The sequence below is a fragment of the Dendronephthya gigantea genome, unplaced genomic scaffold, assembly GCF_004324835.1.
Source record: "Dendronephthya gigantea isolate DGI-Jeju-01 unplaced genomic scaffold, DenGig_1.0 000045F, whole genome shotgun sequence".
Lineage (NCBI taxonomy): Eukaryota > Metazoa > Cnidaria > Anthozoa > Malacalcyonacea > Nephtheidae > Dendronephthya > Dendronephthya gigantea.
In genome coordinates this window covers 1,609,036-1,633,888 of record NW_021163055.1, presented here as the reverse complement: position 1 = coordinate 1,633,888, position 24,853 = coordinate 1,609,036, and the positions used below count along the sequence as shown (strand labels likewise).

The following is a 24,853-nucleotide window of genomic DNA, read 5'->3' as shown; positions in this document are numbered from 1 at the left end:
CCCAGGGCCTTTTGGAACCTTAGCTTGATCAAAATAGCCATATGGAATGCGTCTAATTGCTACATTAGCCTAATTAAGATACGTCATTAAAACATTAAAACGGATCATGGGACCTAAAGTTCGCACATCTAAACGTTTCCCGTGAAAATAATGCACTGTTGTCTGGTTTTTTTACATAATATGGAACATTAGACGTATTGTGGTTCTCCAGTGATGATATCTGATATCCTTGATGTATTCAATTTTCTCTGGCGGTTCATTAATTCAATATCTGCTAAGGTAACTTCCTCTGCAGTTGTAGCTCCGATACGCCCATCTTCCATCCTGTCATTACATTTTATTTCATTTTCAATACAATTCCTCATGTGATTATCACATGCTTCTTGCAGGTAAGATTTCGTGAATTCTGGTATGGTTGCATCACTAAAATCTCCACTAGCAACCTCAACCCGGGTTTGTCTTCTAGTTCGCCTACGACGGATCTTTGATTTGCTTGGAACTTCAATCCGTGGTATTTTTACGCTAACTCGAAGACCACGAACTTTATTTGCCCAGCCCTTAAAAAAAAACTGTTATTTCAGACCAAAACAAATTGAAAATTATCAAGCTAATATTGTAACAAGTTGAAACGAACTTAAGGAACGACTGAGTCTACCTCTTCAATCTCTGCTAGAATTTTTATCATTGAACGGTCACATTTTATTTGAAGTGCCAACGCCAACGGGGTGTTCCCAAAGAAATCCACCTCTCTGAAGCCTAACACGGATGAAAAAAAGAACTAAAAGTGAATATGAATTTTTATTTTTAGGCAAATCATCATCGACTGTTTTCTCTTACTAATTCCAGCCTTGAGTAGTGTTTCAAGCATATCAACATCCCCATTTCTAACACACACATGACATACTGATTGTCCATCTAGATCAGTAACTTTCGAACCATGGAACCACTGTAATAAGTGTTTAACTAAACGTTTATCTTGGTTCTTAACTGCCTTGCATATTAAATGCATCATACGTTGTTCTTCTATTTCGCCTCCATGTAACTGAAGGTATTCAGCAACATCGTTATGCATGTTAACAACTGCTTCTGTCAGTAAAACAAAACAAAAATGTTTTAGGTTAACCCTTCCAAACTCCATCCGTGTGTATGAATGTACAACTATTTAATCCAAACCTGTTAACGGCGTGTTGTTCTTCCTGTCTGTTGCATTAACGTTTATTCCTGGTTGATTTATCAAGAATTTTACGACGTCAAGTTGGCCACTTTTACAACTTACATGTCTAAATAAAATATTTTGATAACATGATACGATGGCATACTAACCCATAAAGACGAGTTCAGAACTGAATCTTACAGCGCAGTTTTTCCGTCTACATCCTGGTAAGAAACGTTGACGCCATTATTAACCATGTGTTTAATCGCCCTCAAATTTCCATTGCTTGCTTCTTGACAGATTTCTTGTTGACTGTTCTTCTGGGTCACTCTCAATGCTCCATAGCGAATCAATATTTCACTGATAGCTTTATTCTCATGCATTTCAGCATACTATAAGTGGGATAATCACATTTTCCAACGACCATACGACCAACAGGCCAGTGAGATAAAAAATTCAAACTTACATTTAACGGACGGTATCCAAAGCAATCAATTTTGTTCAATTGAACATTGAAAGCGATCAAGCATTCTACCATTAATCCATTTCCCCGACTGACCGCAACGTGCAGGGCTGTTCTTCCATGAGAATCTGACGAGTTCAAGTCCATTCCTAAACTATGAAGTCTGCGCACTTCTTCAATCATTCCTGACTCTAAAAACAAACCATGATCGTGATCAAGTAAAGAAATATTAACATTGATTTCATTTACCATCATTTAATGTTAAACCAACATGATTGGTATACCTACCAACATATGAACACAATAACTCTCCAATGCCATCCATCAACCAACTGGCACCATTATCTAACAATAAGACAATTACGTCATTTCTATGTTTCCTTACAGCCTCTGATAATGGTGTCACTCCATATCTGTCTTTAGCGTGGATATCAACATCACTTTGTTTTAAGAGAAACTGTGTGCAAACATAGTCACCGTTCTTTGAAGTGTAATGTCTACAATTGTATAAAAAGAGGGTAAATAAAACAGGATAAAAATATAAACGACGTGCATTTAAAAATTTTGACTCTTTGTAAATTAGATGTGGTACAACTTACAACGCTGTTTTTTTATGAAAATCTTTCAATCCAAATTCGACTGCAAATACTTTTTTCAATTCTTGAAGTTGCTGCAAATCTCCATTTTTGGCTGCCTTGAAAAGTTCTTTCTTCAGAAAACTTTCTTTATTGTTAAGAAGATGAATTCTGGAGACATGACGCTCTTTATCCTCAGGACATCCAAGAATGAACAATCCCACCGTCGAGTGAATGAAATTAACTAAAATTAAAGTCCACAGGGAAGACCAAGAAATCACTACAACAATGCCAAGAAATTGATAAGGAAGCTGAATTGGATTGGAATAAAAAGCTCCGTTCAAACCAATCATTTCTTGAGCATTATATCTTTTTGAAAACAAACCAGCTAAAAAAGACGAGATGTTGCGTGATTAATGAGACTATCAATATGGTCGTGCAAATGACAGGGAAATTACACATACCCGCAATGCCACCGATCATTCCTGGAATACCAAATACAAAAGTTCCATCCACGCAATTTTCTCTGAAACATAAAGTCACGTGTTTTTTCACTAGAATAAATGTCCCGTGAGATAGTAAACCAATAACGCAGCCAATAAGCGCTGAGCTCCACGGTTCCACGAGCCCACAGTACGAGGACGAACCTGGAACAAATAAAAGGAAAATTAAACGTCTCTGTTCTCTCTTCGCGATCCTCGTCATTTAGATTAATTCACGAAAAATTATACTTCATTTTAGAAAATAGAAATAACCTGCTAAACCTGCCATCAGACCGTAAAGAAGATCAACGACTGATGATTGACCCGTGTAGATAAAACCAATCATGACCCATGACGCAGCTGAAGAAATCGCAGTAAGATGAGTGTTTAAGAGGACCAAACTATTATCAACAGCCTTCTCTGATCCAATATTCAGACAAAACCTGTGTGAGGAAAAAACTTTTTGTTCAAAATGCGTAGACCATAACTCGAATTTCAGCACCACTTACCATCCCGTTGTTGTAAGTAAACTTCCAAGAAATACAAAGATGAAATTCCTAGATTTGGTTTTTTCTTCTAGGTACTGATCCACCAGAGAAAACTTCTCCAAATTTGGATACTTCCGTTTTGTTATAATGGTCAGAAGAAAATGCGAAGCACCTTAAATGAAGAAACGATATCAACATTTCTTCCGTCTTTTTTTAATAGCAACAACTTAATTGTATAGAAATTTGAATGTTTTTTGTTCTGTTATCAAAGGAAGTTAAAGCTGTCAAAACACTGAGCCTACCTGCTGTGGTATACAACGTCAAACCTCCGGCAATATCAATGACGGTATTGGATAACCAACCATTGCCTCGTATCCAATGAGCCAGTGGGTAATAAATGAATAATGGCCACAGAATCATAAGAAGCTTGAAATTAAAAAGAAATCCACAAAACTGAGTGAGCGAATACAGAACATGATAACTTCATAGTATCAACTGTGGAATAATACAGTTACCATTGCTCCTGATGGTTTAATGTACTCCGACCTATAGTAACAGAGATTATATGTTATATGACACATCTTGCAAGATTCAGTATATTTCTGGATTATCCATGTTTATGGTATACTTTGTTTTGACAACCATAACGAACGTATTTTAACGACCTGACACCGCAGGAACAATAGTAAAATAATAAAATAGTAAAATAACAGGCAAAAATAAAATCGATAAATTTTGTTCGGAGATTCTGTTGTGAATGAACTTTACAATCATTACCATGTAATTAATACCATTGCAGGTCCTAATATTGCAAATGTCATTTCAAACATCACCACGTTATTACCAGCACTTGGTGCAGTACACATTGTTTTATTTTCACTACCATACATTCCACCTTCATTTAAGTCAAACAAAAGAGCGTGGTTCATGGAGCCGATCACACCCTGTGTGTAAAATAGAAAGAATTTTTAATATGATATACGGGATCAAAGATACAGGCAGAGACGTACCTTCTGTGACTCACCAAAAGCCATCGTGTAGCCAACCGCAAACCACACAACGGAACCGAGGATAAAGTTCAATAAGGCCATGTGCAAGATGAGATTTGGAGATTTGGAGATGCGAGATGTTCCATGAGAAAATAAGGACAGACTGAAACTCTGCAAAATAAAAATGTTTCTAGTCAAAACATGATACCGTCGACTGAAATTATCCTGGCGAAATACATACATGCAGTTATATATCCTCAAATTACCTGTAACAAGGAAAATAGAATAAATATCTCATCCTGAACACATATCATTTTAATTTCCTAATATTTTGCATTTCCTTCATTCCCTTGTATTGAATTTGAAGTTTTGAACCAGTTTGTAACCGACATTAGGCTCGTATTTCAACCATGGCCGGTTCTGTTTCATTCAAAATTTTGCAATGAGAAACCGCTTACTTGTAGTTCAGCGCGTTATCTCATAAAGAACACGCGTTTAGTCCATAATTTTTTTTAAAGCAGCCAGAAATACATTTTATGAGCAAGTATTTTCTTGACAAATTAAATGTTTATCCTCAGATGTCTGGTAAGGTTCTAGTATAATATTACAAGTGTTAGGCAACTGAAGCCGGGCAAACACGTTGGTTTCGTATTTCAAACCTCGCTGCTTGTAAAAAACTAAAAAATTTACTGTAACAAATGGCGTTCATTCACCCAGCACAATTTGTCTATGTACGTTAGTTCAGAAAAACGGTAGGTTACTTTTAGACTTTGAGAGGGAGAGATATTTCGACAAAATTATGTGTAGAATATGTAAAGTTAGACACTGATCATCAAGAACAAGCGATTTTCAAATGTGTATTTGGATATCCAAGAATAAGTAATGAAACCTGAAAACAGTTAAATCTGCATTTTGGTGGAAACCTCATCAAGTTTTATAGTACTGTATGGTACTGTATGGTACTGTATGGTACTGTATGGTACTGTATGATACTGTATGGTACTGTATGGTACTGTATGGTACTGTATGATACTGTATGGTACTGTATGGTACTGTATGATACTGTATGATACTGTATGATACTGTATGATACTGTATGATACTGTATGGTACTGTATGATACTGTATGATACTGTATGATACTGTATGATACTGTATGATACTGCATGGTACTGTATGATACTGTATGATACTGTATGGTACTGTATGGTACTCTATGATATTGTATGGTACTGTATGGTACCATATGATACTGTATGATAGTGCATGATACTGTATTGTACTGTATGGTACTGTATGATACTGTATGATACTGTATGGTACTCTATGATATTGTATGGTACTGTATGGTACTGATGATACTGTATGGTACTGTATGATACTGTATGATATTGTATGATACTGTATGATACTGTATGATATTGTATGATACTGTATGATACTGTATTGTACTGTATGATACTGTATGATACTGTATGGTACTGTATGATACTGTATGATATTGTATGGTACTGTATGATATTGTATATTGTATGCTACTGCATGATATTGTATGATATTGTATGATACTGTATGATATTGTATGATATTTAACAAATAGATTACAATGAACCGTTGTCTGTTCAGTTATAGATACACGGTATGACGTCATATGTGATAAGAACAAAAAAAGTGGCCACGAGCCGCCGGGGCGAGTGGTCACTCTTTTGTTCTTATCACATATGGCGTCATACCGTGTATCTATAACTGAACAGACAACGGTTCATTGTAATCTATTTGTTTTATATAATAAAACTGAAAAAAATCCAAAATTAATTGAATTATTTGTTTGCAATTTAAAAACAAGAAAATTGCTGTGACGTCATTGCGTGCGTCTGTCCTCTTATAGATCATGGCTCTCGACCAATGAAATTGCTTGAATTCTTTACGTTATTATATAATGTATAATACTGTATGATACTGTATGATCCTCTGTATGATATTGTATGATACTGTATGAAACTTTATGATACTCTGTATGATACTGTATGGTACTGTATGGTACTGTATGATACTGTATGATATTGTATGATACTGTATGATACTGTATGATATTGTATGATACTGTATTGTACTGTATGATACTGTATGATACTGTATGGTACTGTATGATACTGTATGATATTGTATGGTACTGTATGATACTGTATGATATTGTATATTGTATGCTACTGCATGGTATTGTATGATATTGTATGATACTGTATGATATTGTATGATATTGTATAATACTGTATGATACTGTATGATCCTCTGTATGATATTGTATGATACTGTATGAAACTTTATGATACTCTGTATGATACTGTATGGTACTGTATGGTACTGTATGATATTGTATGATACTATATGATATTGTATGATACTGTATGATACTATATAGTACTGTATGATACTGTATGGTATTGTATGATACTGTAAAGTATTGTATGATACTGTATAGTACTGTATGGTATTGTATGGTACTGTATAATACTATATGGTACTGTGTAGTACTGTATGGTACTGTCTAATATGATGCAAAATAGCGTTTATTTTGCGAGCCAGTTTTTGTTACAACTAGTGGTTGATAATCATAATCTTTCTTACATGTTGTTCTCCTGATGATATTTGAATAGGCATTGCCGCATAGGTTTAATAAGGAATGACCAGAAGCTGTGCCAACATGGTACCTCCATTGATTGTGGTTCAGTTGCTTTCTTCAGCATCATTACTCCTTTTATACTAATAAAAAACAGATATAGGAGACTATAACCATATAACCAATGACTATATCATTTCAATCCTAGTTCCCGCGCGGTCAACTCCAAATTGGCAGCGACTTTACATAGTGTATTACATGACGTTTCTCTCATCTTAAAAGAAATTCAAAATGGCTCCTCAGCGAGACAAAAGAGTGATGGTTAAAAAAAAGTCATCAAAATCTATTAAACAGCGGATTAGAAGCATCAAACGACTGCTAAATAAAGTAAGAAGATGCGTAATATACTAGTAGAAAATATTACTACGGTTTTGAAAGCGATTTCTAACACTATTCCGTGACTTCATGTAGCCAGATATAGCCGCAGATGTTAGAGTTTCACAAGAGAGAATGTTAAAATTCATGCAAAGTAAACTGGAAGAACAACAACAATATAAAAACGAATCTCAAACTAAAATGATTAAGAAATATAAAATGGTGAAGTTTTTTGGTAGGTATAAAGAAGTAAGCTGGTTCTATCTAAATTTGTTAAATTGTTACCTGACACAGTAACACCCAAGTCACTCATGGACTTTGCCAATATGATAATACTAGAGTTGGTATGCCTTGATGGCAAGAGAAAACTAGGATAGGTTGGTCTGTATCCTACTTTATACCAGCTTAGTTCCTAAATCCGAATTGTCCTATTGTTATACATTTATATGCTCTGTTTGGCAAGATGCTAGCTTGTTATAATTGCAAACTTTTAATACCCCTAATCCACTTTAAGAGAAACGAAAACTTTGGAGACAACATCGTTCGGTTGTGAAAGAACTTCGTGACTCACCAAATTCTCAGAGGTAGAACCCATCATAATTTTTGTTAATAACAAACTCTGATTGGTGTTTCCAACTTTACTCATTCTATTGTGCATTTCTTCACAGAACTGAGGAGTTACAGAGAATTTTAAATAAAATCTTGAGAGATATTAATTATGTACAGGTATTGAAATGTTAATCATCTAAAGACACCAACATAATGTTGATTACAAATTTTTCACATCACCCACATAAAACCAAGTAATTTGTGAATCTCCTGTTAACATTTTGCAATGTTTCATATTTAGTACTTTCCAAGTGATAGAAAATATGTGTCTTTATTTCCTGCTCAGCCTTACATAAATCAAACTGTGATTGAAGAACAAGGTACATACCATTTACCTTGCTTCTTATTCTGATCAATGATGCGATTACTGGAAGACGTCACCAAAATGTGACATTGAACTGATATCAAAATTTCTTTGACTAGAACAATTACACAGATGCATTAATGAAAAAGTAGATTCTGGTCAATTGCCACAGGCAAATTTTAGCCAATGCAGTAGTGACAGTAAAGATAAAACAAAAGTTAAAAATATCAAAAGAATTATGGATAAACATTCAAAAGAAGGTGTGTTAAACATTGGACAATCACATTTTGAGTATTTCAGACAAAAATGTTTTGAAATTTTTTGTCAATGAACATTTTGTCCATAAGAAATATCAAATATGATTACATTTTCTTTAGATTTGAAGATCTCAACTTGTAATTTTCAAGAGGATGACTTCTTCACTGACACATCCAACAGACAAACTAATAGTCACTGATGTATTTCTAAAACTTGTGGCCATTATGAACTCACTAGTGATACAGTAACTCAACCAAACAACCAGTTATATCACCTCCTGGTAAAGTGGTATGGAATAACAGATGTAAAAATAATATTAATTTGCTGCTTTCGGTGGATATATTTTTATTTGAGTTATTAATTAAAAAATAGAAAGTGTCCTTTCCAGTTACAGTTTCGCATTACAGTTGAGTAACACCTACCTTGCGGTTGTTTTCATGCATGACCTAAAAAACAAACCACACTTTAACCAGACAGGCAAAGCATGGTTAATGGAACCATCTTTACTTAGAAGTTCACACTCCATTTGTAGAAGACCTACCTTACTGATAGAATCACACTCCAGTTGTATATGTCCTCAATTGATAAGTTCACACTCCAGTTGTATATCACCCCATTGACATGTTCACACTCCAGTTGTATATCATCCCATTGATAAGTACCCAGTCCAGTTGTATATCACCCTATTGATAAGACCTCTCATATGTCATCTGTGAACCATGCATTACAACTTACGACTGAAATTAATATCCCAAGCAACTAACAGCATGTGTATTGATACAGTATAGCATAACACAAACATAAACTGACTCGTTGTGGTTAAAACAACAATCCAATAAATTAAAATCATTAAAATTATATCATTTGTAGGCTAAGTTTGAAGGTAGACAAAAAGGTAGTTTACCTGATCCACACTTTCCTCCTGATGTAAAATATCTCAGTCAGTATGTCATTTTTTCAACCCTGAAACAGCAAATTCACTACATTCATACATTTGCACGGTAGTTCGGTTCGGTGGTTACGTTGTAAAATTAATATTGGATTTCTCTCACTCACTCACTCACTTATTCAAATGAATGAGAATTATCAAATTACATAATTTTACGTAAAAACTCGCAATGCTAAATGGAAACAAGGTTTAGTTGGTTTCGTTGCGAAAAGATTCGTATTGCCAATAGTGGTAGAGCTAGGTCACATGTATGTAGAAAGTACTAACAGCTATATCAATAAAAAAGAGTGACGCTGGCTTAATTAAAACTAAACGAATCGTTGCTTAGTCTTAGAACTTGAATACTCAATGTTTGTTTTTGAAAACTATGACATTCTTCATATTAGGGTCTAAGTGGGCACTTCTTATTCAAATAACTCAATTGTATTGTTTCTGATTTGGAAAAACACTCAGCGATGGTGTGAGGGAACGACTAGAAAAGACATGATGATCTGATTATCTTGACGTATTAAATGATAATTAATAAAGTCTGATATCAGGGAGCAAAATGCTGGGATAAAAGTAATCGTTATTAATAGACATTACCATCTGCTGTTTCCCATGCACGGCTGGTTAATTCTCCTTCAAAGCAGATATATACCATAGGAAATACGACTTTAACACCAGATAATCCTTCACCTGAGGACCCTTCTGAGACCATCCAAGGATTTTTTCAGGATTTTGGATTTTAAAAATGTTTTATTTTTCGACAGAGATTTTAGGTAAAATATAAAGATTGTCGCAAAACTACTAAAGACATATTGCATTAAAAATACTCTCGTGGAATATAAGCATGCGTGCCAAATAGCAATCGGAAATATTGTGTTTGAAATGATGCCAAAAGTGTTTGTCGGGTGTAAATATTATTAATGCTCCCGGCATGGAACCCAAGATAAATCAAAAACAAATAAATTAATAATAGCTATTAACCTCAAAGGTTAGTCTTTAATCAGCCCAAGCTGTGTGACAGGAACTTGACGATAGGTTAAGTGCCAGGTTAATCAATAAGTGTCTCGAAGCCTGACTTGTCTCACTTGGGTGCAATACATATATGACGTGCATGTTTGGAGGTTCGTCTCATAGATACTAATATTGGAAGATATCGCTCTGCTAATTCGCTTTAGCATCATGATCTTGGCCATAAGAATTACTCTGTTCTTTCTAACTACTCAACATTTCGCGTTCAGTCAGAATGCCTGGTCAAGCTGGAGTAGTTGGAGCGCTTGTTCTCATGAAGACACACAACATACGCGATTCAGAACGTGCCTTGACGCGCGGGATGGTAAAACGTTAAATCCTGAACAATGCCCAGGTTTATCAAAGAGAACTCGTCAATGCAAGAGATGTTCTTATTCTCTTGTAAATCATCGTGATATAAGATATTCTGGTGTTCACACGACAAAGACGTCAGCGTTGTGCGTGTCGCAGGTGTCAGATAAAAACAAGTACGTTGAAATATTCGTCGAAATGGCGATGAAAAATTTCGTACAATTAACACGCGTCGAAACACGAGGTCACGGTAATGGTTACGTCAAGAACTTCAGGATAAAATACAGCTATAATGGTGATGTTTGGTTCTATTTAAATGAATTTCCTGGCAATATGGACGCACTTCATGTGCAAAATAATACGTTGGACTCTAGGATCGTACTGCGTCGTATTAGAATATACCCAACTGGTTATTCTGCGCAAGCATGTTTTAGTGTTCAACTCTATGGTTGTCCTTATAATTGCGGGGGAATGATAGCTCAGGATGCATCATTAATTACGCCACCCATCCCGAGGCAAAACATAGAAGAGCTAAATTGTCTTTGGAGAATTGAATCCAAACATGCGAGAAAACTTCAGCTAAAATTTTCACACTTTAAGTTACTTTGTAAAAATGGATTGTTGGAATTATATAGCGGGAAACTAAATCCGACCAGTGAAGAAAACCTCGAAGAAGCATTTTGTGGCCATTCAAGCGGAGTCTCCACTCACATCCTTGAAGGAGGAACCATGTGGATGCATTATCATTCCAATGCAACTACTTCGGATATTGAATTTAAGATACACGTGAACGCTTTCGCTGTTAGGACGCTGAACGCAACATCAGAGCAAATTGTACAACCAAAGATTGGTTATTCAAATATATATCGTTATGGTTGGATAATAACAGCTCCTAAAAAAAACGACACAATAGAACTAAGCCTGGATTACTTCTTAAGTAATAACACTAAAATATTTCGCACCAAATGTGTCGCTGACGTGATTATAATTCACTATGGTAACGAAGAAGGAACACTTGTGGAGAAATATTGCAAGAACGAGAGCAGAGTGATTACGTCAACTAATGGATTTCTGAAAATTAAATACAAGTCTAAAACTAACAATCCAAAGTGGAGAATGAAATTTTCATATAAAATACTTGGTTATCCCTATCCCAGTCCAACAACAACAAACTTACAACAAACTAATGTTAATAGAAATTTTACCAAGAGAAGTGAACCAGGAACAATCCAAAGTCCATCAAGGAATGCAAACGACACAAATTTTGTTGCAGCGCAGGAAAAACCACAAGAAGAATCTTCAAGTAAAGTTCCAATAATTGTTTCATGTACTCTAGCTGCGCTCATAGCCATAATAAGTGTTATCGCTCTTATACATTATCTCAGAAGACGAAACAACTATATGAGAAAACACGATGGTAGTGATCGCCCTATGTCACATTTCGGTGAACAAGATGCCACACCCTTTATGAACACCAATTTATTTATGTGGAACGATCCTAAGAATTCTGAGAACTCAGAGAAACCAAAGAATTCTGAGAAGTCCAGAAAATCCCTGCCTTTTGTTGAAGTAAAACTCCGAGAAAATGAGCCTCAACGATTGAGCATTATTTCTTCAGAGATGTTAAAATCGAACAGTGCCGTTTCGGTTGGAATCCCTGGAAATGACGAACCAGGTACACTGAAAGTTAGCGATAACTTCACTGAAGAGTGTATGAAGTTGTTAAATAACAACCTCAGTTCTACGTCAGATGATGGTGAAGACGCTGGGGAAGATTTCTCGGAAGAAAGATTTGAGAAAGTTGGAAGATATGGTAGTCTACCTGAGGCTGATCGCACAACACAAGATATTGAGAAAAGTTCACTGGAAGATAGCTTACCAGAAGCAGAGATCCAGTCACCAGAAACTGACACACTTTTGAATAAGAGGTCTTCTTTACAATGAAATAGTCACTTAAGTCAATATAATCATCTTCATAAAGGCAATAATATATAGTGATAAAAAGATTTAGAGTAACGAGATATAAGTCTTGAAAGTTGAAACCATATTTTTCTTATTTTAATTGACTTTTCAGTAAATAATATAAAATTCCAAAAGTGAAATGATATTTTATGAAGAGTTTGCATATATTTAATTGTGAACACGTTAACGAAATTTCCCTTTTAACGTTTTTATGTTAGGAATATAAATACGTTTCACTTTCAAATATACTTTTGGACGTTTTGAACTTGAGCGAAGGACCAAGAGTTAATATGGTCAATATGATGAAGGCCCTTAGGTCGAAACGTAGAGGTGTTTTGTGTATTTTAGGCAGTTATTATACCGCATTTGTGTGAAGTGTTAGTCTGTTAGACGCTGCTCCTTGGTTATATTGGAACCTCTCAATAAGGGGTAAATGTTTTTAAATGGCGTCTCGCAACTTCTGAAAATGATATGGGCGTAGGCTGCGAAAGTGAAACTAGTTGATTGAATATTGGAGTTAGGACGTCTTTATCAAACAAATCATGAACTATGAGAAACAATACGAATTAAGAAATCAATTATAGAAATCTCAAGTGCAATAAATATATTTACCAATTGATTTTCCCTCACATCTCTCGTTCCAAAGTACAGTTCATTAACAGCAAGACCATCATAAGATCGTCAAACCAGCTCCCAAACTAAATTCTTAAGTTTATTTTTACATTTTATGCTATAGATTATATTACACAATGCAGGTATTAGAATTAATTAAGGTTTCGTCTGTATTTCAAACATATATGTTCCAAACTTCATACTCTAGTCAGTGTTTTATTTTGCCAAACTTTACATTCAACCAACACACATTTAGGCGTAAAAACAGAGAATTGGTCAATGGACACAGACTGGTTTACATATAAGTTACTTTACACAATCAATTTTCAGCTCATGTAGATTAAAAATCCAGAGGAAAAGATGGCTTTAAATCATACATATCATACAAATCCATCACTCCTTCTTCTTCAGTAAGACTGTAAAAATAGTCACTATCCTGCTCATGAAATGGTGAAAATGATATCAACGTCTCTTCATCTGTTTCTAAAATGTTTTCAAAATCACTTCCTAATTCTTGTTGAAAGCTGACACCTGGCATTTGGTAAACTGGTAACATGACAGGGTCTACAGTTTCATTGTTTGAAACACTTTCATCTTCACTTGTTCCAAGGCAATCACTTGTTGAGCTTCCTGATTCTGACTTCACAGGAGATGATTGATCATCAGGAGATGGTTGATCATCAGGACAGAGAAAGGCATTTATCGGACCATTAGTACTTCTCAAAGATAACTGAATGGTCTAAGATGAGATAAAATGAAGAAATTGACTGAATAAGACTCAGCAGTAAGAACACCATAATCAATATTACTTTCAAAATCATGCAACTTACCTCTGTTTCTGGATCTGGCACTTCAAGCCATGTTTTTTGGGGTGCACTGATTGCAATTAATGTCTGATTATTGAACTGATTTATACTGCGAAAATCTTTGTATGTGACGTATGCAAATGTATTGAATAGTCAAGGAAAAGAACAGAATTCTACTTCAAACTATTCCTATATATAAGGACTGAATAAAATCAGTAGGTTGAACACCTTATGTGTTTGCTCTCAGAAATGGATTATAAGAAGGATATTTATTGCAAGGCTGAGTAAGTTTCTGGAAGTCTTGTTGACAAGCTGAAATAAGATCATCCAATCTGTTCTCTTTTGCCTCAAGATCAGCAACATCTGTGTGAAGGTCCACAATCAATGGCGAGATCTCGTGATCATTGTTCTCACCATCACTCATATGCAAAAGTGCACTCCGGCACCCCCTTAAAATAAAAGACATTTTTAAATCCCTGCCCATGTATAACACCTAAAATACAACAACTAATTTACCTTTGACTTACCTCCACTGGATGTTGTTTTTTGATTTTTTTTGAATAAGTCCAATTCCCTCCAAAACATTTGTTATGTCATAAATACGACGCTTCTGAACTGCCAGCAGCTCAGCAGCCTCATTAAGATCTAAGATCCCAGAGGACGAACCACGAATGAGGCCAACAAATTTCTTAGTAAGAAGTCCAAGAGATGTGTCATATCGAGTTTTCTCAATTGGTGATTTTACTGAGAAAAACAAACAACACTTTTCACCAAAAAACCTCTAGTTAGACCTGAATAGCTGTAGCCATAAAGACCATGTTGGATCTTATATCATAACTTTTAGCTCAACTGACACCACAGCAATTCCAGGCAGATTTAACCTCTTGTATAAATTCACACCCAAGGTTCAGGGTTGTAACTGTGAACTGTTGTTCAACATGCTAGGTTATTTCTTGTGTAATCACAGCTTGTTATGACTGTTGCTACAGAATATTTTTAACTGCACACAAGCCTTTAGTTGATCTTCTTTCTGCAAAGCCATAGTCTAGTCTCATATCAGCCGAAAAGCCAAAGTATATTTACATTGCCCAAATTAAAAAAGGGCATTTTAAAACCCCCCAAAATTATTCGCCATCAATAATTCCCAAAGAGCTGTATCGAGTATCGGCAACTAACTTTAAGCAGTGGCTTTAAACACTGGTCATTTTTAAATACATGTTTTAAAGCATGTTTGAAATACTAAAGAACTGTAAATGTAAAGAAATGTGCTTCGTTTCACATCATTGCGGAAGGCAACATGTTGATCACAGATCACTGCATGCCGATGCTAGTGCTGGGGTCTTTCGCAACAATATTATCAACTTAAATGAATTAAAAACCTAGAATATATTGTGCAGATATTGTGAGCAAAACTGTTACTTTTCAAACTTTTTTGTCAGACAGAAATGATTTAAAAAATAACCAAGGAGCAGCGTGGCAGCGTCTTTGAATAATTTCTTAACAAACGTGGTAATCCTAAAAATCTGCATAGACAAAAAAGCTTTTCGACCCAAGGAAACTACGTTGTACCATATAGTAATTATTAAACTAAATTCAAGCTACAAAAGCGAGTTAGGCAACAGCTTTCAGAAAATACCTTTTAAAGAGCAATCTTTTGTCTTTACTCGCGACTTTCGCTTTGAATTTGGTGGCTTGAATGTTGAGTTAGTTATTACGTCTTTTGACTCCCAATTTAGTCTTCGTTTGGCCTAAAATGTTGGAAATTTTACATTGATTTTGATATTAATATACTTGTCCTTTCATTTATTGTATATTATATACCTGAGGTGGCAGTAAAATGTTTGGACGAGAGCAGCCATGATTCACATCAGGAGTTCGGTCAAGGGTATCGTGTGTTTTATTGCCATCCAAACATTTTCTTCTTTTAGCTGATTGTTGAATTAAAGAATTTGTCGATGCATCATTTATGTTTCTTCGAGATTTCACGTTGAATTTTCCTCGATTGCCAACAGTAACGAGCTGTGAAGTTTGGTTACTAACTGAAGCCATATTGTAATGTTTGATCTTCCACAATTCCCTAAACTGTACTTTTCAGTTTGAAAGATTGGGCCACTAAAGTACCAATTTCAATCGAAATTAATAGCTTTCGATTGCTTGTAGCGCAAACTACGTATTTATTCGAAATTGTCAAGAATATTCACCGTTAAAACCCAAGATTGGAAGAGATTGTTATTTGTTTTGGTTTATTTCTTCTTGGGCGCAGCAGAGAGTTTGTTTGGCTTCCAGTGAAATTGCAACATTAAAATTCGCGGGAATTCAATTTTCGCGCTCAGAATGGGATCACGTGACCACTATTAACTTGGATGAAAATACCTTTAATACGAAATATCTGGAAAATTTTTAACTTTACGTAGAGATGATAAAAGTTTATTTTTTTTGTACGTTACTACAATCCTTGGCGTGAAAAGTTACACCTTGAATTGGATGCCATCTTATTCATGTTTTATATTGATTATAATTGTCATGAACTATGCATTTAATGGCGACGACTCGTAAGCAATATTGTTTTGGTTTATTGATTTTAATGTCTACATTTATCATCCTTTATCACACGATGACTAATCGTATACAGTTGTTAAACTATTATATCTATTCCAAACCAACCTTTGCAACTACAAATGACAACTACAGATGCAATCAGCTTCATAATATCGCAAAGAAAATGCTCAATGGCTTGAGAGTTTTTCTACCTTTTACTACAAATGACACGCTGTGGAAATTCTACCAAGGAGCTAGTGCCTCCCATTTGAAAAGATCATTGTTGATCTGGAACTCGGAGAGAAAAATGTCAAATAAAATTCATGATTTTATCAGTTTATACAACATGACTGAATCAAAGGACATTAAAGTTACAAAACATTTTATAACTTTTGCTGATAATTGTTGTGAGCAGTCAAAGTTGAAAGCTGTACTCAGTGCTATTTACCCAGGTGGTTTTGATAAAACTAAAATACACGATTTAAATTCAGTGAGTGCTGGATTCAAGAAAAGTCATAGAATAATTTTAGAGCAATCACGAGGTCGTGGATATTGGTTGTGGAAACCTTATATCATATTGAAGACACTTGTTGAAAATATGAATGATAGTGAGATAGTTATGTATCAGGATTCTGGGGCTTATATCATAAAAGATGCTGGTCCACTGCTCAAACTTTGTGAGGACAGCCAATATGGGATTCTCATATTCTATTTGACTTTACTAGAACAGTATTTTACTAAAAGAGATGCTTTTCTACTTTTCAACATGGACAATGTCAATATATTGCAAACATTTCAACGTTCAGCTTCATTCATGCTCTATCAAAAGAACTGCATGTCCTTACAGTTTGTAATGGAGTGGCTGGCATATGCCACAGATCCACGGCTAATCACAGACATCAGCAATACATTAGGGAAACAAAACTTTCCTGGGTTCAGAGAGCACCGTCATGATCAATCAGTACTTTCCTTGCTATCTAAGAAGTGGGGTTTGATGGCATATAGAACACCTAGTCAGTATGGAAATATTTTGGGCTATAAAGGTGGGCCTTACCCCCAGATCATTAGGCATACTAGGAATAGAAGCTAGCAATGTATGTACAGTACATGAGATATTATGAAACAATATTTTAGATTCCTATAATTTACCTACCATAGTACTCATTGCTTAGATGCTATGTTACTAAGATTTTATAGCTGGGGGTAAGACATGCATATTGTACACAATGCATTGAGCATTTTATTCTGTTTGTACGCTATTTACATAATGGTAACAAATTATCGAAAGAGTTTACAACTAATTTATGTTTCAACAAAGTGACAATGTACCTCTTAGAATTTTTTTATGGTTAAAGCTTAAAAATGATGAACAATGAATGAAGGAAATTTATAAATAACGGGTTTTAATATGTACAAAGTTTGTGAAAAAGCATGAGATAAACACTGCCTTTAATTGAATTATTTAACATACCTTACTTGTAAGTTCTTAGTTATGATTTCATTTGAACTTTATTTTCTTATATATCTGTTTAGGCTCTTTACATTTTCTGCTCAAACTTGCAAAAGTACTTATAATCTTCCAATCTGTGGTGAGAAAATTAGAGCATGACTTAGATAGTCATGCTCCAATTTTCTGACCACAGATTGGAAGATGTAGTACATGTTTCCAAACAACAACTCTTTTACAAGAACAACTTAACAATTCTTCAACACATGAATGATTTTTTCAATAGCTTGGCCAGTTGTACCACTCTGAAAAATTAAAAATTGTTACTGTGTAATGTGTATAAGTGATATCAAACCATCTTTTGTCAAGCAGGAAATCTGACTGGAAATCAATGAATGTAAACTTACAGTTAATTTCATGAATCTCAAGAATGTCTCTAGTGTGTTGATAAGTACATCAAAATTATTCATAGGAAGAAGTTGTCTAATGAGATTCTGATTAGCCTAAAACCATAACAAATAGATGTGAGCAATGCCTCTCTACCAGAAATATACAGATATATTAATTGTACTGGTAGGAAATAAAACAAAATAAAATGCAAGAAAAATAAACATACGTTGTTGTCTTTTGCTAGACAGCCCAAAAGAAGTGCAACATATGATGCAACCATACTGTCTTCCATATGTTTGCCAGCTTTTTTAAGACCTAATGGAGAATAGAATAGTAACTTCACAAAACAACATTGTTTATTAAACATATAAGAACATATAAGACTAACTTGAACCAATCTCGTCTTCTAGAGATTGTTGTTGAGTGTTTTCAGAATCTTCTTGTGAACTCTTATCAACATCTGGTTCTTCTGTTTTTGTCAAATCAATGTCTTCCCCACAAACCCAGCCAAGCCCATCTTGGGTAAGTTTTAATTCATCATCAGAGCCATCTAACAGAAGAAACATGCTTGATCATAAACTGATAAATCTTCCAATGTCTTTAAACTACTGTACCTACAGATAGCGCAGTCATCTCATATTGAGTTTGAAACAACCTACTTTCTGCACATTTGAGTGCATCCCTCGCAGCCTGTTCACGAAGCTGGAAAAGGTTAACCAATGCCTCAAGAGCAGAGACTTCTTTTCCACCCACAGCATCGCCACTCTCAATGGAGTCCAAACTGTTTTGTGAGTCCTCATAAGACAGCCGAGTCTTTAAAACAACCAGTGAGGCGATATTTTGTTTGCTATGTTCCATCAGATTGATCAATAGACCCAATGCCTGCAATTACACAATAATACTTGTTGTCACTGCATCATACAGCAGTACTGTTACCTTATTCATGAACAAGAATATTTACCAAGACCAAAATGTCAAATTGCTCCTCAGCTGAAACAAACTGTGGAACCTTGGAAGAGATGGTATTGAGAGAGTAAATCAATGGAGATCAACTAAATTTATTTGAAGATTAGAAAATTTTACCTGCAAAACACATAACAATAATGTTGGGATCAGACTTGCTTGTTGACCAATGGTCTCACTTTCACCATCTATAAAATTGTATACAGTGTGAGTTCAATCATTTTCCAGGTAGTAAATGAATACATAAAAAATCTAGTTACCATTGTCGTGAGTAAGATTCAAATATACTCGCATTATGCTCTTCACACAGTCTAAGGTCATTTTAAAGAAGATAGATTCTGGTACAAGATGATCCTCAATTATACTTTGGATACATACTCTCAATAGTCTAGAAAATATTTAAAAAACTTCAGGTACTGGTTTATGCACTGATTCACATCAAGATATGAAAATAATCAGCTGCTAAATGCAAAATAAGTGGAGGTAAATGCTTGTAACCACCTCTAAATTAAAACACTATGATTATTTTTGATATTTAGATTACCTGGACAATGCAACAACCAAGGATGACTTCCGACACGAGACCAAATAAATTTGATTCGCCCTGTCATGAAGTGTAACCTTCAAATGTACAATACATGGTTGTCACATTTATACAATTGGAATAAAAGTACAAAATGGCAGATTTTTAGTACAAAATGGCAGATTGACTAGGAATTATCCAACACACAAGTAAATATATTATATACATACATTTTCTATAAGTTTCAAACATCTCTTGATGCTTTCAATTTCTTTGTCGTGTTTGATAAGTTCTGCAGTATTGTCTTTTATATTAACAACAGATGTCGAGACTGGAACAAGAAGTAATTATAATTACTGACAGAGGAATGTAAGCAGTGACATTGCCAGCCTGATGACTTGGTCCTGCTATGCAAATTTTTAGTTATCATTTTTCATGTCATATCAGCCAGCCAGTCTATGTATCGTTGTAGCAGTCAGTGTGAAGCTCTAGCTTCCCCCATGTCATATCACCTGGCTAGCCTATGTACCAATGTTGCAGTCAGTGTGAAGCTCTAGCTCTCCTCATGTCATATCACCCAGCCAGTCTATGTATCATTGTAGCGGTCAGTGTGAAGCTCTAGCTGTTTCACTATTGATAAAACTATCAAATTACTGCTTCAATTATATTTATGGGTAAAATATACAAAACAATAAATGGTAGCTAATCAACTGAATACCTAAATCAACAATGTAATCCAGTCCTCCCAACTTTCTCACACCTTCTTTGAACCATTCTCCAGTTCTCTGTGATGTCAAAGACAGCAATGACTCCCGAGCAAGTGATGCTGACTAAAATAATTACGTTGAATGGTAAGAATTACCATAAGAATTTGAACAAATTTGTATTGATATTTGGAATTGTCAACTGCTATTGGTATCAGAAAATTAAACACAATAAAATATTCAATCAAAAATGTCATTTTCTCACTGATAAATTTTCCATATCAAGGAACATTGTATGAGATTCTGAGAGTTGTATGAGTATTTCCCTAGAAATAATAATAATTTACATTCAAGCTGTGAATTTACAAACTAAGAATTGAATAATTATATACCTTGTCTTTTTAACCATTTCTTCATGCAAATTCTTCTTCACATTCATTTCTGACTTTTGACTTTGTGTCCCAATACATAACAACTTCAGAAGTAATTCTATAAAAATGAAGCAAAATGTAGTAAAAAATATGTTTAATGGATCTAAATTCAACTTTATGTACTGTACCTAAAATTGAATGATCAAAATCCACACACAAGCGATCCCTTGTGATCATGAACAATACACAAGACGAACAAAGTGCCAAAGTCTGCAGGAAAAAAATGGAGAATTGACATATGATAGCAGTTAAGTTAGTCAATTTCTAACAAATGTATGAAAGCCTTAACACCTATATTCTTACCTTATTTGTCGGGGCATCTTGCAAGCACTCGAATATTTTTGATATGAAACCATGAGCACGAAGACTTGCACGAAATGATGGAGTAGAACACTGCACTGCAAGATCTAGAGCACTTGTGCAACGTGCACCCAATGACAAATCTTTTCTTAAACCATCAAGAGCAAACTCCACATCATCAAAAAACTGTTTGTAAAAAAACCATTAGAAAAAAATTTACACTTTGTCCAACACCAAGTACCACTGTACCATTACTTTTCAATCAAACATTTGATTCAATTTAAGGCCCACCCAGACAAAAATAACCCACATGGAAATAATTAACCCACAAGAAGATAACTGTAGTCACCTGTTGAGTTTCTCCATCTTCTAAACAAGCATACTTATGCTTCACATTTCGAACAACAGTAAATAACTAAGAAAATAAAGAATTTTTAGAGATGGATGTTTATTGGAGGCATGTATTGAAAAAGAGCAAAAGACCAAAGTAGATTAGTACCTTTTTCTCCTCACGATTAACTCTGACTCTTGATGATGATGAGGATGCCTCAATAGGCCATGAAGATGCTTTGGTTATCTTTTGACTATCCTTCAACTGTTCCTTGTCACATTGTACACTGTTTGTTGGCTTGCGTTATCAATGGTAAAAAGCTTGTTGATTAATTGTTTATTTTTTGTTTATTTGTTTACCCATTAGCTTGGAATGCACCTTTAAAATAATGTGCCTTAACCTAGTATAAATTTTACTCTGTCTCACACCAGATAATTTTAACATCTCTCAGTGTTGCTTGTTAAACCATTGGCTTATTTGCAATGCACTGAGATGTGGCCTACTTTGGTATTTTACTCTGTCTAATTCCAGTTGATTTTACTCATCAGTGGAAGAGTATTGTCAGTTAATTGATTTCACTTACCAAAGCTGAGAATCTTCGGTCAAATCTTTCCTGCTTTTTTGGCGTTAAAGAGACCACATTGTTCTTTAGAAAACGTTTGAATGGTGACTGTAAACAAATATTTCATAACAATCATCTTACGATATTTGTTTTACATTTAACTCTATTATTTAGGGCAGTTGACAAATAGATTTTGATTTTGAGGGTGAAGAGGGGTAAAGTAGCATCGGATCCACTATTACAAAATATTTCATTTTAGAAATACAAAGATCTTGGGGTAAAACTGGTTTTTACTGGTCTGAAATGGGGTAGGGGTGAGGGTTCGAACAGTCACTGACAAAGCAATGCTGAATCAAATGTATTTATCAAAGCCCCAATGGAAACCTGTTTCTTCTTTTCCTCAACAGAGCAGCCATCCTTTTCCATCATATCAACTGGATCTTTTGAATGTTGACATTCTTTATCATCTGTGTTTTTATGTTTAAATGTAACCAATTTTCCCTCCTTTTTTAATGGAGAGTCCTTTGACTTTACTGTTGATTTCAAAGGTGACCTGCTTTTAAATGGTGAACCTGGAGTTGTTCCGAATGGTGAACTAATTTCAACAGTTAAGTCTGCTTTCGTTGGAGAGTTTTGTTTTGGGAGAAGCCTTGTTTTAGAGGGGGACTTGCTCCGTTTTATTGATAGCCCAATTTCAGAGTCACTTCCATTAAATCCAAATAATTCATCTTCCAAAAGAGGGTTCAATTTTCTCTTTTTGCTTGCATCAGAAGATGCATTCTGTCGTTTATCCTTCTTCTCACTATTCATTGTCTTCCTTGAGCCACTTTTATTACTATTACACCCTTCAGACTCTGCATTTGGTTTATTTCTTGCCGCCAAAGCAAGATCGAATTGTGTTTGAGCACTAGTATTGTTTGACTTCTTTCGACTTTTGTACGTTACCACACCGTACCTTGGCATTCTTTCCCAACATGAAATATAGTTTAATATAAGGTACAAAAGCTTAGTATATTTTTTGGTACAAAAGTACTTTCCAAATATAAAGTATTACATGTAAAAACTTTTGTAATTTTTTTCAAAACCAAATGGGCGCCATTTTGTAATTTCCCCAGTCTCTCAAAAATGCTCCAAAATCAGTTGGACACTGAGCTCTATTTAATCTCAGTTTAACTGTAAACTGATGATAATTCCTAAAAACACTTCCTATATTATCATTACAGAAGTACATTTTCATTAAAATCTGCCTCCATCACCTTCACCCTAGCATTGTTTTTTGCCTGAATTTAGCTGTTCGTTTATCAATAATTATTTATATCTGTGCTGTTGTTCTAATTTTTTACATCATTCTTTGTAATAATTGAGACAATTAATCATTATTTAATCATTATTAATATTAGTCATCCCATTCACTTTCATCCACTCCATCAGGTTGGTCTGATGTCTGAAACTCTTGTCCCTTCATTGACATAATTTTGTCTGTCCATGACTTCTGACCTTCTCTCTCATATTCTGAGGAACTAACATGACCTATAAAAAAACACCAAAACACAACAATGTTTGACTTGTCCAAGACATTAAGAGGCAGTACATCCATAAACCAATATTGCAGATAGTAGCAAAACTGTCAACCTAGAGATGATTACATATACACCTTCATCAAGTCTTGCAATATACTCAATGTAGGGGCCATCTCCTTTTGTCTTTAGACGGAACCTCTCACCAACGCTTGCTTCAATATTTCCCAAACTGCCTTTCTTATAAAATACTTGCAAGGTGTTTGTTTCCAGTTTCGGCAAGTAACCATCCAATTCTGGGACATTAAGAAGCACCATCAACTCCTGCAGACTAATAGCTGATGTCTCTACATCAACAGTCTTATATGAAGACATCAAATGGCCAGTGTTAACTTTCTTTGTGCCAGATTTCCATGGCTCAATTTCACAACTAGAATTATCAAATGATCGTTTATATGCCCTGATAAATTCTAGGTGTAGTAGACTGTACTGACCAACTATTTTACCAGAAGTAGATTCGTTAATTGCAACTTTATACTTAGCCTTGACTTTTCCTTCAATAATGAAACCATTGCCTTGTTTTAACCGAAATATTGTTTCCTCTGACCACCTCTCCTGCCATTTCACGTTCAGAACTTTGTCGATTGCCTTGTCATCGTATAACATATGAGCTCTGCTCATCTTAATTTTTTTTTAATACAGACTTGTTTATATCTCTTCTGTGGTGAAATCCAGGCAGTTAAAAAAATAGGTACGCAAGCGTCGTGTGTCTGCGTGCGGCAAGCAGGTTAGGGACACTATAGCACGGCAACACGAATAGATTGCCAATAGAACTGTTTCGAATTTCGAATGTGAGTTGACAATTTCGAATGTGAGTTGACAATTTCGATTGTGAGTTGACAATTTCGATTGCGAGTTGACAATTTCGAATGTGAGTTGACAATTTCGATTGTGAGTTGGCAATTTCCATTGTGAGTTGACAATTTCGAATGTGAGTTGACAATTTCGAATGTGAGTTGACAATTTTGATTGTGAGTTGACAATTTCGAATGTGAAATTTTACCAAACAGTTCAGTTCTGTTTTAAATTTTACCAAACAGTTCAGTTCTGTTTTAAATTTTACCAAACAGTTCAGTTCCGTTTTAAATTCACCGAACAGTTCAGTTCTGTTTTAAATTTTACCAAACAGTTCAG

The 24,853-nt window shown here is 34.9% G+C and overlaps 6 protein-coding genes and 1 long non-coding RNA gene across 14 annotated transcripts; 2 read left to right on the top strand and 5 right to left on the bottom strand.

Moving 5' to 3' along the window:
- Positions 1–16: 16 nt before the first annotated feature.
- LOC114527500 lies at positions 17–8,911 on the bottom strand. Of its 6 annotated transcripts, none has more exons than XM_028549174.1 (20): positions 8,858–8,911; positions 8,739–8,762; positions 8,083–8,173; positions 7,717–7,815; positions 6,779–6,913; positions 4,172–4,321; positions 3,939–4,105; positions 3,677–3,707; positions 3,464–3,587; positions 3,183–3,333; positions 2,947–3,116; positions 2,656–2,838; positions 2,216–2,579; positions 1,905–2,113; positions 1,620–1,807; positions 1,355–1,545; positions 1,174–1,280; positions 838–1,086; positions 656–756; positions 17–557 (listed from the first exon to the last, which is right to left on the bottom strand). In XM_028549174.1, exons 5-20 carry the CDS (start codon positions 6,809–6,811, stop codon positions 189–191), a joined length of 2,787 nt encoding a protein of 928 aa, XP_028404975.1. In that variant the 5' UTR covers positions 6,812–6,913; positions 7,717–7,815; positions 8,083–8,173; positions 8,739–8,762; positions 8,858–8,911; the 3' UTR covers positions 17–188. The 6 variants fall into 6 exon arrangements, with proteins under 6 accessions (XP_028404975.1, XP_028404977.1, XP_028404978.1 ...); XM_028549176.1 differs by having other exon boundaries at positions 8,090–8,173; XM_028549177.1 differs by lacking the exon at positions 7,717–7,815.
- Positions 4,822–9,109, top strand: LOC114527509 (rRNA-processing protein EFG1-like). Its single transcript, XM_028549190.1, has 8 exons — positions 4,822–4,902; positions 6,979–7,157; positions 7,242–7,380; positions 7,660–7,729; positions 7,814–7,871; positions 7,996–8,074; positions 8,178–8,318; positions 8,436–9,109. Exons 2-8 carry the CDS (start codon positions 7,062–7,064, stop codon positions 8,513–8,515), a joined length of 663 nt encoding a protein of 220 aa, XP_028404991.1. The 5' UTR covers positions 4,822–4,902; positions 6,979–7,061; the 3' UTR covers positions 8,516–9,109.
- LOC114527511 lies at positions 8,936–10,115 on the bottom strand. Its single transcript, XR_003687426.1, has 3 exons — positions 9,851–10,115; positions 9,221–9,279; positions 8,936–9,026 (listed from the first exon to the last, which is right to left on the bottom strand). It is a non-coding gene; the product is annotated as an uncharacterized LOC114527511 (long non-coding RNA).
- Positions 10,116–10,355: 240 nt separating this feature from the next.
- Positions 10,356–12,602, top strand: LOC114527504. Of its 2 annotated transcripts, XM_028549185.1 has the most exons (2): positions 10,356–11,876; positions 12,192–12,602. In XM_028549185.1, exons 1-2 carry the CDS (start codon positions 10,433–10,435, stop codon positions 12,515–12,517), a joined length of 1,770 nt encoding a protein of 589 aa, XP_028404986.1. In that variant the 5' UTR covers positions 10,356–10,432; the 3' UTR covers positions 12,518–12,602. The 2 variants fall into 2 exon arrangements, with proteins under 2 accessions (XP_028404986.1, XP_028404985.1); XM_028549184.1 differs by having other exon boundaries at positions 10,356–12,602.
- A 560-nt stretch (positions 12,603–13,162) lies between these two features.
- Positions 13,163–16,233, bottom strand: LOC114527505 (transcription factor E2F6-like). The gene is made up of 6 exons (XM_028549186.1): positions 15,775–16,233; positions 15,590–15,701; positions 14,481–14,697; positions 14,223–14,402; positions 13,978–14,095; positions 13,163–13,886 (listed from the first exon to the last, which is right to left on the bottom strand). The coding sequence occupies exons 1-6, from the start codon at positions 16,000–16,002 to the stop codon at positions 13,488–13,490; spliced, it is 1,254 nt and encodes a 417-aa protein (XP_028404987.1). The 5' UTR covers positions 16,003–16,233; the 3' UTR covers positions 13,163–13,487.
- Positions 16,234–18,151: 1,918 nt separating this feature from the next.
- Positions 18,152–23,123, bottom strand: LOC114527501 (wings apart-like protein homolog). The gene is made up of 19 exons (XM_028549179.1): positions 22,527–23,123; positions 22,164–22,250; positions 21,749–21,877; positions 21,599–21,664; positions 21,253–21,435; positions 21,078–21,159; positions 20,911–21,007; positions 20,784–20,844; positions 20,533–20,644; positions 20,045–20,145; positions 19,836–19,912; positions 19,552–19,679; positions 19,412–19,479; positions 19,290–19,337; positions 18,988–19,210; positions 18,717–18,878; positions 18,555–18,643; positions 18,346–18,441; positions 18,152–18,243 (listed from the first exon to the last, which is right to left on the bottom strand). The coding sequence occupies exons 1-19, from the start codon at positions 23,103–23,105 to the stop codon at positions 18,187–18,189; spliced, it is 2,445 nt and encodes an 814-aa protein (XP_028404980.1). The 5' UTR covers positions 23,106–23,123; the 3' UTR covers positions 18,152–18,186.
- A 399-nt stretch (positions 23,124–23,522) lies between these two features.
- LOC114527508 (arpin-like) lies at positions 23,523–24,657 on the bottom strand. 2 transcript variants are annotated; one of them, XM_028549189.1, is made up of 3 exons: positions 24,198–24,657; positions 23,797–24,089; positions 23,523–23,672 (listed from the first exon to the last, which is right to left on the bottom strand). In XM_028549189.1, the coding sequence occupies exons 1-3, from the start codon at positions 24,338–24,340 to the stop codon at positions 23,539–23,541; spliced, it is 570 nt and encodes a 189-aa protein (XP_028404990.1). In that variant the 5' UTR covers positions 24,341–24,657; the 3' UTR covers positions 23,523–23,538. The 2 variants fall into 2 exon arrangements, with proteins under 2 accessions (XP_028404990.1, XP_028404989.1); XM_028549188.1 differs by having other exon boundaries at positions 23,797–24,657.
- Positions 24,658–24,853: the final 196 nt, after the last annotated feature.

Bases quoted from the DNA above. Each gene is read 5' to 3' on its own strand.
- LOC114527501 (XM_028549179.1), bottom strand. From the start codon at position 23,105: ATGCCAAGGTACGGTGTGGTAACGTACAAAAGTCGAAAGAAGTCAAAC. The intron at 20,146-20,532 runs GTATTCAGTTGA...TTCTTGTTCCAG, and splicing joins GGATTACATTGTTGATTTAG to TCTCGACATCTGTTGTTAAT. The intron at 19,338-19,411 runs GTAAAATTTTCT...ATCTCTTCCAAG, and splicing joins TATTGTTATGTGTTTTGCAG to GTTCCACAGTTTGTTTCAGC.
- LOC114527500 (XM_028549173.1), bottom strand. From the start codon at position 4,464: ATGATATGTGTTCAGGATGAGATATTTATTCTATTTTCCTTGTTACAG. The intron at 4,106-4,171 runs GTACGTCTCTGC...TTTTACACACAG, and splicing joins CTTTTGGTGAGTCACAGAAG to GGTGTGATCGGCTCCATGAA. The intron at 2,839-2,946 runs GTTATTTCTATT...TATTTGTTCCAG, and splicing joins TCTGATGGCAGGTTTAGCAG to GTTCGTCCTCGTACTGTGGG.
- LOC114527505 (XM_028549186.1), bottom strand. From the start codon at position 16,002: ATGGCTTCAGTTAGTAACCAAACTTCACAGCTCGTTACTGTTGGCAAT. The intron at 14,698-15,589 runs GTATTTTCTGAA...TGTTTTTCTCAG, and splicing joins AAAAGATTGCTCTTTAAAAG to TAAAATCACCAATTGAGAAA. The intron at 13,887-13,977 runs GTAAGTTGCATG...ATCTCATCTTAG, and splicing joins TGCCAGATCCAGAAACAGAG to ACCATTCAGTTATCTTTGAG.
- LOC114527508 (XM_028549188.1), bottom strand. From the start codon at position 24,340: ATGAGCAGAGCTCATATGTTATACGATGACAAGGCAATCGACAAAGTT. The intron at 23,673-23,796 runs GTGTATATGTAA...GTTTTTTTATAG, and splicing joins TATTGCAAGACTTGATGAAG to GTCATGTTAGTTCCTCAGAA.
- LOC114527504 (XM_028549184.1), top strand. From the start codon at position 10,433: ATGATCTTGGCCATAAGAATTACTCTGTTCTTTCTAACTACTCAACAT.
- LOC114527509 (XM_028549190.1), top strand. From the start codon at position 7,062: ATGGCTCCTCAGCGAGACAAAAGAGTGATGGTTAAAAAAAAGTCATCA. The intron at 7,872-7,995 runs GTATTGAAATGT...TTTCATATTTAG, and splicing joins GAGATATTAATTATGTACAG to TACTTTCCAAGTGATAGAAA. The intron at 8,075-8,177 runs GTACATACCATT...TTCTTTGACTAG, and splicing joins AACTGTGATTGAAGAACAAG to AACAATTACACAGATGCATT.